The 16,684-nt window shown below is 42.9% G+C and overlaps 2 protein-coding genes and 1 long non-coding RNA gene across 6 annotated transcripts in view; 1 reads left to right on the forward strand and 2 right to left on the reverse strand.

Moving 5' to 3' along the window:
* The window catches only part of LOC110388714, a 49,104-nt gene that overhangs the window by 1,473 nt on the left and 30,947 nt on the right, over positions 1-16,684 (forward strand). The window contains exons 2-3 of one of the 2 annotated variants that reach the window (XR_002432958.1): positions 9,147-9,189; positions 10,170-11,298. This is a non-coding gene — a long non-coding RNA (uncharacterized LOC110388714). Of the gene's footprint in view, positions 1-9,146; positions 9,190-10,169; positions 11,299-16,684 lie in introns of those variants that run through there. The other variant, XR_002432959.1, reaches the window with a different exon arrangement.
* KRT222 (keratin 222) lies at positions 987-7,883 on the reverse strand. 3 transcript variants are annotated; one of them, XR_002432950.1, is made up of 7 exons: positions 7,746-7,883; positions 5,955-6,083; positions 5,501-5,721; positions 4,402-4,478; positions 4,141-4,246; positions 2,466-2,839; positions 987-1,806 (listed from the first exon to the last, which is right to left on the reverse strand). XR_002432950.1 is itself a non-coding variant. In XM_021378221.1 (6 exons), exons 1-6 carry the CDS (start codon positions 7,839-7,841, stop codon positions 2,626-2,628), a joined length of 843 nt encoding a protein of 280 aa, XP_021233896.1. In that variant the 5' UTR covers positions 7,842-7,883; the 3' UTR covers positions 987-2,625. The 3 variants fall into 3 exon arrangements, 2 of the variants coding, with proteins under 2 accessions (XP_021233896.1, XP_021233897.1); XM_021378221.1 differs by having other exon boundaries at positions 987-2,839; XM_021378222.1 differs by having other exon boundaries at positions 987-2,839; positions 7,664-7,792.
* Positions 10,599-16,542, reverse strand: LOC110388661 (keratin, type I cytoskeletal 12-like). The gene is made up of 8 exons (XM_021378163.1): positions 14,136-16,542; positions 13,466-13,548; positions 13,099-13,255; positions 12,628-12,789; positions 12,421-12,546; positions 11,834-12,051; positions 11,472-11,554; positions 10,599-11,104 (listed from the first exon to the last, which is right to left on the reverse strand). Exons 1-8 carry the CDS (start codon positions 14,778-14,780, stop codon positions 11,007-11,009), a joined length of 1,572 nt encoding a protein of 523 aa, XP_021233838.1. The 5' UTR covers positions 14,781-16,542; the 3' UTR covers positions 10,599-11,006.

Genomic DNA, 16,684 nt, shown 5'->3' on the forward strand with positions numbered 1-16,684 from the left:
TCTTTTCTTTTTTTTTTACTTTTAGCCTCAGGTTTCATGATCATAAAACAGGATAACTGAGTTTGTACCGCTGGTTTCCAGCTTCAGTCAGAAGCTGTGTGTTTTAGGAGCTGTTGAGCTGAGTGTTAAAGTCGTGTGGATGGAATACAATTCTCACTGCAGGATTCCTCAGGATGCTGCTGCTGTCAGGGAGATGGCTTCAGAAACAGCGAGGTCAGGCCTGTGTGGATGAAGCGATGTATGCAATTAAGGGCAACATTTTCTCTGGTTGCTTAAGTTTCCCAGATGAGAGTGACTACTGTAGATGCACAGTAATAACAGTATTCTAAAATAATGTGTAGATAGTACTGCCAGATTAAGGCCAGATCTATTCTCTGTACTGTGCTGCTGAGGTTTGTGTCACTAGGGAAGACATCTAGAGTTAGGTTGAGGAAGAGAAACACCAAATACCGAGTACTGTGGGTCAGAGAATAAGCCAGATGCTCACTGGCCAAAGAAAAAACGTGTCTGTGAGTAAGGTTATTCCATTTTTGTTTACTGTGGAGCTGCCAGTGCCTTCCGTGTGTTTGTATGGTAATGGCGATGTGCCTGTGCAAGCTCTACCTGCCTGAGAGGAGCTTTAAGATGTATGTGTTCAACCAAGTTTCTGTTACGTGTTTACTTGCTCTTGATCTTCGCCAGCCAGCTTATCTTTTGGATCATCACTTTGTAAGCCAGATGCCATCATCTCCTTCTTGTGTGGCACTCACTCAGAGATCTAGTCAGGTTTGCTGGAATTAGCAGCAGATTTTGTAGCAGGAGGACACATGCCTTCCACGTGTTGGTAAAGGTCGTTGGGGAGCTGGAGTTTTACCACAGAGAGCTTTACAAAGTGCTCGGATGCAGTGCTATGGATTTTCTTATCTATGGCTTTTGTTTCTGTTCCTCTGTCACTTATCTCTTTCGAGACAGCCACCCTGAAGCTCACAGAGTACGCGTGGGCAAACTCCTTTTTATTATTTTTTATTGTTGTACAGCTATTTACTTTGGTAAGTTTGTATCCCTGTTTAAAGTGCCTTAAAGCAAGTAAAACTCAGTTTAAATTCAAGTATTGTAAAATATACAGAGTATAGCACAAAAAAAGCTGCATAGTGAAAATGCCAGGAGAGGCTGTTACATTCAGGATGCCAACTATTCAGGTATTAACAACACCAGATCAGTTTTAAGGTTAATGATAATTAGCCAGCTTTATACAGTAGACAGAGAACCGTGGGCAATGTAAACGCGTTGTTCTTGCCATTAATAAAAGATAGAAGCGTAACGGAAGGGTGGAAGAATCTGCGGTACCGATTCTTTAACACATGCCTGAAGGAGCAGGGCACTTTGACATTTCAGTCCATTCTTTCGTGCTGCTGTGGATCCCACAAGTACTGTCTGTGTTGGTTCTAGGTTTCGAGCCCCCGTAGTTGCAGCGGTTTCAGCGAGGGTTTCTGATTTTAAGAGTTACCTCTTTGAATCCTCGCAAACCAACGTTCTGATTTTGTTTCTGTTTGTTTGAAGTTTGTCCCGTAGTCTCATACAGCATGGCAGGGTTTCCATTCCTGGTTTTTTCTGTGCGTGGATGCAAGACCATCGGCTCTGCTTTGTATGTGTCCACTGCTGCTCTCAGTGGTGGCTCTGGGGACACTTAATGCACGTGGCAGGATCTGCCTGGGCACATGTAGCCCTTCTTCTGTCCTCATTTTGTCCGTCACATTGAAGCCATAGTGGCCATGACCTGGCACCTCAGTGATCTGCTGTGTGCGCTAGGTCGAGGGCCTATTGTACCTAAAAGATTTGTCAGGAGAGGAATTTGTTGAAGGTGTTTCAATTTACACTGTAGCAACTCACAAAATGAATTAAATACCAGTATTAAAAATGGGTGTTTGGCTCCTAATATTTGAACAGTTAGAGGATATAATTCTACTCAGTATGGCTGGGAGAGTTGTAGTGCAGATACACGTGGACAACAAAGAGAGTGACCGATTTTCAGTGGGAATTCCTGCTTCAAAAGCAGCAGAACCGTATGGCTGAACGTTATTTGTTCGTAACGAGGCTGCTGAGAGATGTGTCTGTGGTTAGAGGGGAAAGAAATTTTTGCTCAGTCGTTGCCTAAAAAATATTTAAAAATACCAGCCACTTTTAAAAGAAAATTGTTAGTTAATAGTGTATGTATTTTAAGAGCATTGTTGCATGTCACATTTTTTTTTCCATTAGAAAGTGTTTTAAAATATATTTCAAGTATGACAATCATGATATAAATCATTGCAAGGATTCATCAGCCATTATGCATACGCAGTTTTGAAGAAGAGGATGAAATATGTGGTTCTCATTCCCAGAAAGAGAAAATGAGTTCTCTTGTCGAAGTATAAAGTTACAGTTTCATTTTTTTAATATTTGGAGAAATGCTACAAAACAGCAGTAATGAGAGAAGTAAAGGACTGTACCCAGAGTATAAAACTGGTAGAAGCCAGGCTTCTTGGAATCTGACTCTCCTGCTCTTCTCCCTTCCATTGAAGAGACGCGGTTGTTTTTGCTGTGTCCAAGTCCTTGGTGAGATTTCGTTGCGGTAGCGGGCGGAGGCGGCCGGGCCCGGCTGGCTGTGCGCTATGGTTTGATGGAGGGGATGCTGCACGACCTCCTCATGACCAGCCTGACCTCGATGTCTGGCAGCGCTTTCTGCTGGGCGCGTAGGCATCCTTCCTCGGCCGCTGCTAGGTGCAGGTCAAAGCGCAGCGAAACCGATTTTTTCCTTAAGCGTGGGTTGTCCTTGAAGAAAGAACCTTCCCATTCCTTAATGACTTCATCCACTTTTTCTGTCCTGAAACAGTAAAGCAAAAGTGTTATGATGCTTTGAGCGCTGTGTAATACATAACTCCGGGACAGCCTTTAAGATGTGACGCTGAGGCGCCAGAGTTCTGTTTTGTTTTTGTTTTTTTTTTAAACAGCTTCATTCTGAAAAGCTGAGTCAAGAGCGTGAGATTCCAGTGTGGCTTTGTACACTTTTAAGTAGACTTGGATACAAAATCATTGCTCTGAACACAGCTAGTTTGTTTCCAAGGAGAAAGTTAAGAATTCAGCCTGGAATATTAGTCAGAAGTGTCTGTATGAGTGCGGGCAGGACCGAGTCCTGCACCTGGAAGCTTTCAGAACACAGAGGAGAAAAGTCTGGTTCAGATCCACACCTCAGAATCTAAATCTACAGTTAATGTAAAATAAAAAAATAAGGCAGAAGTAGAATACAGATAATTGAAAACCCAAGTGATGTAAATAATATTTAGGCACCAAAATCCTGTTGATTTAACCCTCCAGTCATGTTTCAGGATTAGAATCTGAAAGTGTGACTGGAGCCTTGCAGGTGAGGCGAGCACCCAGGCAAGCAGCCGCATTCAGATCTGACAATCAGTGAGAAATGGGCAAAGCCCGCGCGTGACAGCGAGCGTCACGCGTGGAGTGTGTACGGCAGGCCCTACGGTGGCATCGTTTTTTAATTGGATTCCCATGTTTTAAACAACTGATTATAGCTACGTATTAGTGACACGTGTGGTACAGCACAGTTTGTTCCAAATGTTTTGTGAAATGCTAGTCTACAAAAAGCCTGAAGAGTGGCAGGAAAAAAAAAAAAAAGATGCGATGCAACACTAGCAAAGTCAGTTCAGGTGAAGCAAGCATTCCAAGCAACTCCCAGATGCCCGCTGAGCAGCCAGGCTCCCCTCCCCTCTGCAAAACGTAGGAGTTCCCCAATGCAAGTTGGAGCCAGGCCTGAACTTATGTGCATAAATACGCCCCAGAGGGACTTTGCAAACACGGTATGGGCTGCTTTACTTTCAGCCTTAACTAAATTTATTATTAGTAGTTTCATTCTTGACAGAAATTGCAATTTGAAGCAGCATCATGATATTGCTAGCTCAGGAAGTAAATGCTAATAAAACGATCTTTAATATTTAATTTATTGTTAAAACACTCAATTCAATATAAGTTGAACTACCAGTGCTACTCTGGAGCTTCCTAGTTGTGGGGGAATCATATAATAGATACTAAATAAAGGAAAAATCTGACAAAATGAAGTATAATGCCCAAGATTCACATTTAAATGTTTTGTTAAATTTATGCTTATCTTACTTTATAGTGCCATGAGCTTCTGCGCTTTGCTTCATAATATTTCCATCTAGGACTGCTTGTTTTGTCATCAACTCCATCTTCTCAGTTTCATGCTTCTTTACACTGTCTATAAAAGAAAATGCAAATGTACCATGTATGTAGATGAGTGAGGTTGTGGCACAGGGCCGGGGGTGTTTCAGAACGCAGGTCGTTCTGTCGTGTCCCACAGTTTGCCCGTGGCTGTGAGGCTCCACTGAGGCCATGAGCTGTGAGCGCGCTCACCTGCATGCAGCGTGAAGGCAGGCCTGCTGGGGGGGGGCCTCCTCCCGCCCTTCCGGTCGGGTATGGAGCAACGGTACCTGCAAAAATAAACATCTTTACCAGCATCTCGTAATATTGAATTACTTTAATCCATCACTTGTTTTACAAGCTGCTGTGGACCACTAAGTATGAGAAGTTCTGTTTGACTGTAGTAACCGTTAGGATTTCTTGTTCTGAATGTAAAACTAAAGAAACTTACTGAAAATATCTGTTTAATTTCGTCTTTATTGTTGACAGCTTATGGTGTGTTGGTTGTGTGCCAGGTAGAGCTATTTAATTTTATTAATACTGTGTTGAGTGTATTTTCACAGAGATAGAAGCACTAAATCTGACTTCCTTGTGTGGAGTCTTCTTATTCAAATGTGTGAGGTTGCTGGACTAAGGCCCGGCATCGGGAGGACGTGGCTGAGGGGGGCAGTGATCACTGAAAGCTTGCCGAGCAGCGTGCTGTTTTGTTCGGGTACCGGTGCGGAGTGCAGGATGCGGTGCTTTGCCTTTTCCTTATTCTCTGTTGCTGACATAGGTGTAGCTGCTTCTCGCAAATCTACGTTTGAAAATGCTGGTGTTTTGTGTGCAGGGAAGGGGCAGACACAACGAGCTGCAGCTAATGCAAAGAGTCACTATCAGGCACGTTATTGGACAGCATCGTAATGTGCAGACCCCGCAGACGTGTGAGCCCACGCTTGTGCCAGGCGATGCCAAGAGATGTGAGCCTCATGCAGAGGGGATCCTCCATGTGATCCGATGGGAGCTCCTCTCGCAGCACATCATGTGTGAGACGAGCAGAACCCACGTCAAGCAGCGATGTGATGCAGACCTGCATCGATAGCAGTGCCTCAAGTGAGGATGTGGGAAGCTCGTTATTACCTGCAATGTACTGTGGAGAAGTCTGACTTCTGGGAAGTGTGCAATTGGTGAAGCTGAGTACAATGAAAACACTTCTAAGGATTTTACAATATAATTTTTTTACTGATTGGTTCTTGTATTTACAATTCTGATGGTTATTTCATTGGGAAATTCTGAAGAGGAAGATAATGTGAGTGCTTTAATCACCACGTACCTGCTCTCTTCCTGCTCAAGCAGACTGCGGTACGTTGCTATCTCCTCCTCCAGTTTCATCCTAGTGTTCAGGAGAATTTCATGCTCTCGCAGCTGTTTCTCAATGCCTCTTCTCACTTCCTGCAGGTCTTTCTCTAAACATTCAATCTCCGCCTCTAAATTCTGTAGTTGCACGTGGTACTGCTGTTCTGTGGCACGCAACGAGCGCTCCAAACCCTTTTCCTGTAAATTTAACTCATCTTAAGATTCGAAACTTGTCTGTGAAGGTGCTGTACATTCTTTTCACTACCAATCAGACTGTGTTTTTATATCAAGTCCTCTAAGGATATTATTTAAGGTAACAGATATTTTTAAGGCTGAGATATTTTCCAGTAAAATCTGTCATAATTTAAGGGAGGATGAAAACTCCGTCACCATGCGTTATTTCCCCGGCTTTGCCGTTTTGTGATGCTTACCACAGCGTGCAGGGATTCAATCTCGCTCTGCATGTGGTGCCACTGCCTCCTGGCTTCGCAGAGTTCCGCTCTGGCTGCCTGCAACGCTTCTGCATCTTTGTCCATTCTTTTAATTGGAGCTTCTTCTAGCTGCAGGGGATACAAAAACAGATAAGATAAAAATATTTAGGTAGTTTAAATAAAACAGGCACATAGAGATCTCTTATTAGGATTTTTTTAGATTCCCATAGATTTGTTAGAGCTAACAGTGACAATATTTTATGTACTGTGTAATGAGGAAGTTTGTATCCTGCTGTGCGTGGGGGAGTAGCTGGCTAAGTCTTCAGCCATTAACATTTTGCGGTAGAGGAATTCCAGTACAAACCAGGCAGTTGTATTTAGCCCGCATCCAACGCCAGAGCAAATGGGCTTAGCTTCATGACAGATAGGGAAACTGCGGTCAGTTCAAAGTCCCATGTTGGAATAGTCTTTAGTTGCAATGTATTTTTAAAATTTGTTTCTAAGAACAGCTTTATAGAAAGGGATGCATGAATATGTTACAGTTGGCAATAGCTGTCATTACGTTCTTGCCTGAGCGGATTGCTATTTGAGAGCAAGCACCTCCGTGCACTGTTACCTGCATAGCACCTCTGTCCAAGTCTACAACTTCTTGTCCTTTAAGGACAGGTTAATTAAGATTTGCATAGAATGGGAAGGAAAAGTTGGCATGCTGAGTGTGTGCTGACAAGTGTGTTAAATGTGACAGTTCATCTGCAGAGCTCATGGTGGAAATAAACTCTTTAAGGTCAGGTGTTACGAAGCAAGTAAAGAATGGTTTGCTCCCGCCCCCACAGTATACTACCCTCTTGTAATTGTCATTTTCACACCATCATTTTGCTGAAAACCCTGGATTTGGCTATTCTGTAAGCAAACACTCGATGCTCTTTGCTTGTCCCTCAGTGCCTGCGTGCTGCAGAGTTTCTGTGACACGACAGTAACGGTGCTTCTGGGCTGCCTTGTGCCAGGCACAGCTTCGGGCCTGCCCTGGCCTGGCTATGGCATGGCTGTGCTGGAGCAGGGCCCCAGCAGGCAGCTGCAGCAGTGCTCTGACCGGTGCTTCAGCACGGACCTCCAGAATGCCTGCAGTCCCTCTTCTGCAGCACAACTGGGTGACAGCATATCTGATTTTCAGGTTGAAACTCTTGGTGTTTCTTGTCTGTAAGTTGTTTTGCTATTTTATTTCAAGGTTTTTAGGTTTTAGAGATGTTTTGTAAATAAATCTAAAACAGTAGCACTGCGTGTTGATAACATGTAACAAATCTGTTGGGAAGAACAAATTATATTTGCTGAAAAGTATGGCAGTTTTACTGTGAGCAGTATAAAACAGGCCCTGAAAAGGTGCAGGTTTCTTTAATATAGGTGCTAAAAGCAGTAAAGCTTTCTTTAGATAAATGGCTTCTTTACATTGCCTTTGATTTTCAAGATTCTCATTTGCTGTGGGATAACAGAGAGGTGCTGGGGGTTGCCATGGTACGGCACGGATCGCTGCGAAAGCCCAGCAATGTCGCTGTGCAGGTACAGAGCATCCGGATGGATTCCAACGCTCCCTGTTAGTGTGCATTTCATGCCATAAACAAAACCTTTTCTTTATCTTCCAGTTCAAATCTTACTGCAGTAAAATCAGAATCCCATCCCCGGTATTATGCTGCATCGAAAAGAAAATACTGTACCTCATAGAGGCTGAGGGAGGAGCTGCATAGACAAGGGCTGTCTCCTTCCTCTGGAAGGTGTCTGTCTGCATGAAGACATTACCTGGGTCCTTGCTGAGGCGGTGCTCCTTATCTGATTTCTGGTGTCGGGCGTTTCATAGTTTGCCCCGCTGCCCCCGAGGAGCCGGGCCGCTTCCATCCCCCTCCCATGCTCTCCTTTGGTGCCCGGCCTCGCTGGGGGGGGGGGGGGGGGGGGGGGGGGGGCTCTGCGGAGCCTGCGGCGGGAGGAGGCAGAGCAGCGGCGGCTCTTAAAGCCACAGAGCTTCGGTTCTGAGCACGCACTGGAGTCCGGGCTTGCAGTCCATCTGCAGGTGCCTAGTAACCCAACATCTGGCGTTCCAGCAGCGGCTGAAATCATGATGCCCAGGTGATATGTGGAAGTGAATGTGTACAATGTCTTAATGTTTTTGTTACGCTGTAAGTTAGGGTTTTTTATAACCCCAAAGTGTGAGAGGTTAGGAGATACAAAGCGAGGTACAAAATTACAGCTGCACAGAATGAGAGTGCAGTGGCACATGGCAAAGGAAGGAGCGGCTTCCCAGCAGTATGCCTGCACTGGTGGTGGTACGGTACAAGTTCCTCAGGGATGCTGCAGACCTTGCATGATGAAGGCTCACTGAGGCAGTGCATGGCTGAGCTGCTCCGCTGCTGAGGGCTGCCCATTCCAAAGGCAGCTGGGCACCTGGGCGTCTAATTTCAGTAAGAAAAAGAACCCACAAAACAGAATGTATTTTTAGACTCCGGCATATATCAGTAAATGAGGGAAAAAAGGCAGTAATCTTACAAGATACTCCTTTGAAGAAGTCAAAGCCTTGTTCCACTTCAAAGTCTCCTTGTGTGCATAAGGCTTCCTTGTTCTTGAGTCTGTCTGCTCTGTCTGCTGGCACACGTGAAAGGATCCTGTGTAGTGCTTTTATTTTTCTTAGCTGGTTGTTCTCCAGCTGACCCGGGCAGGAATGGGAATGTTTTGTTGTCCACTGCTTTTTTTCTGCAGCGGTCTTAAAGATTCTACTTTTACATAGTTCTAAAAACAGAATATTGTCAGTTTTTTCATTGATCCATATCCACAAAACAAACATAAGATATTTTAGCTTAGGAGAGCATAAACAAGAAAGGAAGAACCTATGTATCTAAGCAAATAATTTATAATTTTCCTTTTTTTTTTTTTAATTTTTCATCACAGTAGCGATCCTTTGCAGCTTACTTGCAGTTCCCTGGGACTCGGAATGTCTTCTGCTTCCACCAGGCAGAGTCAAGGCTCTCTGCTCTCCAGAAATGTTTCCGTTTTAAACACATTCAGAAGTCTGCAGGGATGTTGGACTTGCTCCCAGCAAACCAAATGTTATGCATCAGAAAGTGTCAAGAGCTGAAATGTTGATGACATTTCTGAAAACTTAAAAAAATAAAGAGCACTAATGCTTTGTTTTTCCTTCCCTTTTTCCAGGTGTAAGGGGAACATCTGGCTACGACACTGCTGCAACTTTAAGGTAGGTGTGAGATACTGCATTTTCACTAGTTTTATGTCATTTTGAATCCTACCAACTTTCAGTGTTCATATTTTATTACAGATGTTGGATTTTTGTAGTTTAAATACCACTTGTTGGTTCTTTGGGTTCTGTGATAATGTTACTGTGATTGCACTCTGCTTTGATTCACCACTGGTGACAAGACAGACCATAACTGGAGTGGTTTCTAGAAATCATAAGCAATTCTAGTTTATCTTGTAGATCATCATATTAAATATAAATATCATAAATTAAATTCAGGATTAATATGTATGTTGGTAAACTGCATGATTACTCAGTAGAAATCTACAATAGTACAAAAATGTGTCTGAAATTTAAAAATTCCCTAATTCCCAGTGACTCATGGCAATCACAGTTGCATTCCTTGACGCGTGTATGTATATTATTTCATATTTCCTCATGTAAAATTACACGGAAAATCCATGAGTCTTTGGGAGACAAAGATGAAAGGCACATCTTTCTCTTCAGTGGGAGGTGCTGTCAGTCACGTGTTTCCGATTTTTACCTCTTCATGCTGACATGTATATAACAATCTTCTATTTAATTTCTTTGTGGCATTTACAATGGTGACTTTCATGTAACTGACTGGGTTTCAGATGTTGTGGTTTTACCATGTTGATTTCATTCTTCGATTATTATTTTTATTATCCTGGCTTTTGCTTGTTCCAGGCAGGAAGCCGACGAAGTGCTCGTAGTTGGGTTTGCAAAGTGTGAAACAGAAGCACAGTATAAAATCTGTGCTGCCATCAGAATTTTAGTTTGTGTCAGATGTTGAAGGGATGTGATAGGATGCTCTGAACATTTGTGTTCTGGAGATACAATGACATACGTGTAAGAGGTCTCATAAACTTATCTGAGAATCGCACAAAAATTATCAGCATTTTGACTCGAGCACAAATACAGAGGTGTAAATTGTAAGGGGACTGTATTCTGGTTCATAGTTTTGCTCTGAATGACATTGCATTGGGTAGTTCGTCGGAGTTGGACAGCCAGAAGTCCAAGGTAGGTTTCAAAATGGAAGTGGTGCTCCCAGCAGGTGGCACTCGGGAACACGTGTCTGGGTTTGCGGCGTGCTTGGGAATGGGTGTCAGTCTCTGTATCGTTCTGTTTGCAGAAACCTCTCTGTCCTTTGTATGGCTGTAAATTGATAGCTTTGTTTTTTTTTGGTATCAAGTATTCCTTTAATCCCACATTCAAACAGTTTTTTTTTATCATATTCTTGTTCTAACATTGGATTAATGTCTTTACATGGGGAGCACGATACTGTGGATATAATATGTGGTAAAGCAAAATACCCAGCAGGATGGAAAATGTGGCTCAGGAGTTACAGCCCTCAGTTGTGACGTGAAGAATGAAAGGAGACTGATATCTTAAAGCTTGCTGAGTCCTTTTTTATTAGTCAAGAAATCTGGAAAAATAGGTTAGAATAGCAAAAATGTTTTATCTATGAATTACTCAAAAATACAGAAAAGTGCATCTGATTGAATGCGTGCACAAGATTTGATTGATGAATTGATGATAGAGTTTGATGATAGAAGAATTGATGATAGAGTTAAAGAACATCATGAAAATAATGCAGGTAATACCAGCAGACTGGAATAGAAGGTGTATTGCGTGGCTGCTAGGAATGAAAACGTGTGTTCTGCTTGATATAAAAGAATCTTAGCAAAAAGCCAATCTATTTGTTTTTTACTTCATACAAAAGAATGAACTTATTTGTAATTCTGCTTTGAAAGAAACTTGGAAAGCGTGGATCCTTTGCGATCTCAGATTGTGCCTTATATCTTCTCTTCAACTTCCTTCACATGGGATGCAACAACTTTTCCATCTACCACTTCCTCGACGATTGTCTTGATCTTTCTAGTTTTGGTTGGATCTAAGCATCGCAAAGAGAACAAAGGAAATATTTCTCCGTTGTTACAATACCGTACACGAACAGTCGCGTCCTTTTTCCTTTGAAATTAGTTACTTGTTATGAAGAACTCCGCAATGTAATTAAGCAGAATAGCATGTGTTATTATACTTAAAAATAAATATAATGTATACTTTGGGAATAATATAATCAGAACATTTCAGACACTACTGAGAATTCTAACGAAGTACTTAATAATTCTATATCTGGTAGCTCTGGTTATGTGAGATGGCTGTGTATGGGCGCACATTAATATTTACTTGAATTCTAATGGTCAAGGGGTCTTATAGCCAGTGTAAAACAAAACTTTGTTCGGTTGAGTTCTACCTACCCTGGGAAGAATCCAGTGACTGTGTTTGTGATTTCGACCCCGTCAAAGATGAGCTTTCAAATACAACTCCCTGCCCGCCGCTCCTAAAAATGAAACAGAAACATGCAGTGCTGCAGAATGTTTGTCACGTTCAGGGGAGCTCGTGTTATTTCCTGTTCATGCTGGCATTCATAGATTAATTAAACACTGAGTAGAATGGTTCATTCACGATGTCTGTAAAGAAGAGCCAGTTATTCACAACCTGTCCATCTGCCTTTCTGGCTCTTGGTGGGCACAGCACTTGTTGATAACTCTTTTCCTGGAGAAGATATTGTTATAGAAAATAAAACAAAGAAGATATTTAATATAACTTTTTTACTTACACGAACTCGCCATCCAGCAAGCGGCGGTAGGTTTCGATCTCCATTTCCAGGCGAGACTTGATGTCTAGAAGTTGCTGGTACTCCGCGTTCTGGCGTTCCATGTCAGCCCTGACCTGGAGCAGCTGAGACTCCAGGTTCCCGATCTGAAGCTGTATTTGTGAAAGCTGAGCGCAGTAACCTCCTTCCGTTTCTGCCAACGTGTCTTCAAGGGATTTTTTCTGTGTAGGAAAAATATTGAGTAATGTGTGACTGAGGAACAAAGAATTCTTTACAAATACGAAACCAGCAGTCAGTTAAATGGGAGTAAGCCTCATTGTTCAGAGATATTTGTTTTTTTCTTGAAGTAGTGGTTTGTAAATTGGCTTTTGCTACTTCACTGAATGTGGACATTGAAGTTCATTTGCATTATAACATGTTACTTGCAATCCAGTTGTATATCTATGAGTGCTATTTAAGAACTAAAAGAATGCAGGATTTAATAGGAAATAAATGCAAATCTTTGATTCTGTAGGAAAGTATAAGATCTAAAAAGAGCTAGTAAGTTGGAAAAGGTTCTCCGACTAATTAGCAGCTTCCTTTCCACATACCATGGCAAGCTGAGATTGCAGCTCAATTTCCAAGTTCTGAAGAGTCCGTTTCAGATCAGTGATCTCACTTTTTCCTGACTGAAGCTGCTCGGTGTTGGTGGAGATTTCCCTTTTCAGCTCCCCACTCTGAAATGGCACGGAGGAAGAGTGTGATTTCACTGTTCAGGACACTCACATTTACACACATCTTATCTGTGCAGTTGTTACCTTTTCATTGAACCACGCTTCAGCCTCTTTACGGTTTTGCTCAGCAATGACTTCGTACTGTCCCCTCATGTCATTCAGAAGCTTGGTGAGGTCAATTCCTGGGGCAGCATCCATTTCAACGCTGACTTGGCCAACTGCACTGCTCTGGAAACTCTGGAGCTCCTGGAAAGATTTGAAGTCAAAGATTATCTTAATAAAAGGCAAAATACTTCTACCAGAAATATGTGCAAAGAAATGTGTGTGATATAAAATCTTTTTCAATAAGAGCCCTAGAAGCAAAACCAGGGAAATGGGGAAATGGAGAGCCCATGGCTTGGGTGTATTTCTCCTTAGCAAACCCAGAAGAGGGCAGCAAGCAAACTAAATAGCGAAATGAAACCAAGGATCTGCCACTTGCATAAATAAGGCAGTAATTCGATGCTTTGCTCTTCCATCTGCTGTTTTATGAACATATAAAGAAAAAACATATACCTCTTCATGATTCTTCTTGAGATAAGCCAGTTCTTCATTCAGGCTTTCAATCTGCATCTCCAAATCAGCTCTTGTCAAGGTCAGCTCATCCAGAACTCTGCGCAGACCGTTGATGTCAGCCTCCACGCTCTGGCGAAGAGCCACTTCATTCTCATATCTGAAAAAGAAGTAATTAAATATGCTTTTAATGTGGCTAATGAGGTCAAATGCACTCTGTTACTCTACTCATATAGCTTTTACTATGAAATCTTAATGCACAAAATTATCATAATATTAATGTATTCTGCAAGGAAAGAGATTTGCAAATGCTAAGAACATTTCCCTTGAAGTACTAGCGAGAGGTTTTGCAGTGGTGAGGGATACTCACTTCAGTCTGAAGTCATCAGCAGCCAGTCTGGCGTTATCAATCTGCAGAATGATTCTTGCGTTGTCGATAGTGGCATTAATGATCTGGAACACAAGCAACGACCGGAGAATGATTTTATAGCCCAATGGCACTGCAACTCAGCGTAGCTCCTTGCATGACTCTTACTCTAAATATGACTGTAATAAAAGTAACTTCTTAGACCGCTGCATAATTAACTATAAAAGTATATAGGACAGATTTCCAGCTTCTGCAAGTCATCTTGTTTCACTTAGGGGAAGAACACTACTTTGCATTGTGTAGTTCATAATCTCTGAAGAATTTGCCAGGAAGTCTGTCTACTTTACAAATTGAATTTGTGATATAAAAAAAATGAAACTTTCTAAAATGTGAACATTTTAACAAGAGTTTGTGCAATGGATTCTACCGCTTGCTTCCTTATTCAAATTAAACCAAGTCTCTTCACAGCATTGTGTGGCAGAGCTACAGAACTGCAATGAATTAGACATGAAAAATTCTACACATGATTCTAGTGCAATGTGACAGGATGGTTACAAGCATGGATCATGTAAATTTGCTCTTGGTTTCTGAAAGAAATTTGTTATTTTTCTCCAAATGTGATGAGATGAATTACAAACTCAAAGATGCATTAAGTAGTACATGGCTTTGCTACCTTGTTTCGAAGATCTTCAATTATTGGGTAATATTTACTGTAGTCGTTCCCGGATCCAGGTACAGCAGCTCCTGGCCCATTTTTCTCGTACCACTCTCGGATTTTGCGTTCCAGCTCTGTGTTGGCATCCTCCAGGGATCGTACTTTGTCCAGATAAGCGGCCAGTCGGTCGTTGAGGTTCTGCATCGTTTCTTTTTTAGAGCCAGAAAGAAGGCCGCCATCCCCACCACCACCAGTGCCAAAACCACCTCCAAAACCAGCAGATGTGCCGCTGCCAAAGCCACCTCCAAAAATGCTGCCTGCACCGCTCCCCAAACCGCTTCCTAAGCCTCCACCAAAACCGCTTCCTAAACCTCCACCAAAACCGCTGCCTGAGCCACCTCCATAGCTGCCTCCTGAGCTGCTAGCGAAGCTTCCACCAAAGCCGCTGCCTACGCTGCTCCCAAAGCCCCCGCCGAAGCCAGAGCCAGAGCCAAGCAGAGAAGCGGCACCGAACCCTCCGGCAGATCCACCGCCAAACCCAAGGCCGCCGCTGCTGAAGCCCCCTCCAGTGCTGGCGCCGGACATCCTCAGAGATCCCCCGCCGAGGCCGCTTCGAGAGGAGAACTGCCGGGATCCCCCGCTGGTGCGCACAGAGAGGGCCATGGTGCTCCAGAGAGCTGTGCTGTTCGGCCAAGCACGGCGCAGAGCAGGGCAGATCGGGGAACGGCGATAGCTTTATATAGGGAGCGTCGTGGTGTGCAGCGGTAATTCCCGCCTCCTAACAAAGCCCTTAATTCTTTCTCTCTCTCTCCCTCTCTTCTGAATTTAGGGAGGAGAGAAGCAGTTTAGTAAATCCGGACCAAACTAAATGATACGTGCAAATCCAAATTGCCCATGGGAGCAGAAATCTGGCACCCTCCGGGTGTTTGCTGTGTGAGGAGAAATGGGTGGAGCAGGGCTAAGACATCATGATAATGTTTTGTCATGTGCAATAGAGCGCAAATTTCTTTTCACATTTAAATCCATCTTAAATAATTTTTTTGTCATTACATATTCATCACTTTCTTGGTTTGGGGCTATTATTATAGAATTATGCTTAAGTAAGTAGAATGATCCCTTTCATATTATACTTCCCAGCATGCGTGTCAAAAATGTGTTCACAATACTTTTCTGGTACAAACCTCTGGCAGATTAGCGTTCTCTGGATGTTAAATAAGAAGTTAGAGAAGTGATCAGCAGGTGTGTGTGAGGAGGCACGCGGACGAGCAGCGATCTGCAGGTCCGTCAGCAAAACCACAACGAAATATTCTTGACTGTACTGAAGATAATTTGTGGTTGTTTTCTGCCCTGTGCCTTTAGTCACTGGAATGTTTGCAGCTCATGCTGAAACCAATATTCCTATTACAATGGAATTGTACACCAACAGCTTATACTTTCAAGCTGAAAAATAACCATTGTTTCTTCTAAATAGTTTGCCAAAGTGAGGGAAAGATCTGCAGTACTGTTGAGGGTTACAAAGTACTTTTTCAGCAGTGACAGCTCCTTTTTGTGCTCACACAGACAGAGACTTCTGAGACACCTCTTCAGGGGCGGGGGGAGAAGATGCAGCCATCAGACTGGGGGCTGCCCGTGGCTCTCTCGTGGTTCTCTCAGCCACGTGCTCCAGTAGCACGTCTGCCTTCAGCCTTTATGATCCACGTGTGATCAAATTCTAAAGTGATGAATTCTGGCCAATCAATCAAACTGTGGTTCTCCCCTCCTGCCCTGTTCCAGGGCTCCTAGAACAGTTAGGTTGATACTGCGCGAATTCACAAAATCTTGCTTTGCAATTGCAGTTGTGTTACTGTTAAGTCTGGTGCGGTTGGACGTGAAAGCCTAGCACAGAAATGTCTGCCAGCTGCTTTTGTGCTTTGTGCCTTTTGTAATATACATCTAAAGAGCAAATATAGCTCTAAAAGGTTAGAAGCTTTGAGCCGGAATCTCTTCAAAATCAATATACTTCTATTTCTAAGTTATTTTGAAAAGCAAGAAAAATGATTTTCCTATGTCTTGGCTCAATTATATCATTGGATTTGTCGATTGAAGTTTACTCCTCTTTAATTAATGGACATCCAGGAGCATGGGTGTGGTTTTTAGGGTGGATGGGGGGTGGCAAACTGTATTATGAGCAGTAGATCAAAAGTTTAAGTGAAGCATTTATGTAGAAATGAATTGATAGCCTGGTATCAGTGACTCAGGACTGAGAAAGCAAAGAATTATTTTCCTTGGCAACTGTTTATGAACAGTAAATAATGCAGGGGACAGGTGAGATTTCAAAAGGAAGAGCTTTGTGTTCACGTTGTCAGGAGGAAGCGCCGACTCCTTGGGCCGCAGGGCCGGGGGTGGCACAGGAGATGTGTGCAGCAGTGGCTGGCAGGCATGGCAGTCTTTTAGTTCGGAACTGACGGGCAGGTTGTATCACTGGTGACCAAATATCTTCGTTTGGCAATATGGAAATTCACAGAGAATGGCAGATAATCAGAAGGCTTCTTCAATTTTTCATTTTAATCTATTATGAAAAGAAATTT

This window comes from Numida meleagris, chromosome 26 (assembly GCF_002078875.1).
Source record: "Numida meleagris isolate 19003 breed g44 Domestic line chromosome 26, NumMel1.0, whole genome shotgun sequence".
NCBI classification, from domain to species: domain Eukaryota; kingdom Metazoa; phylum Chordata; class Aves; order Galliformes; family Numididae; genus Numida; species Numida meleagris.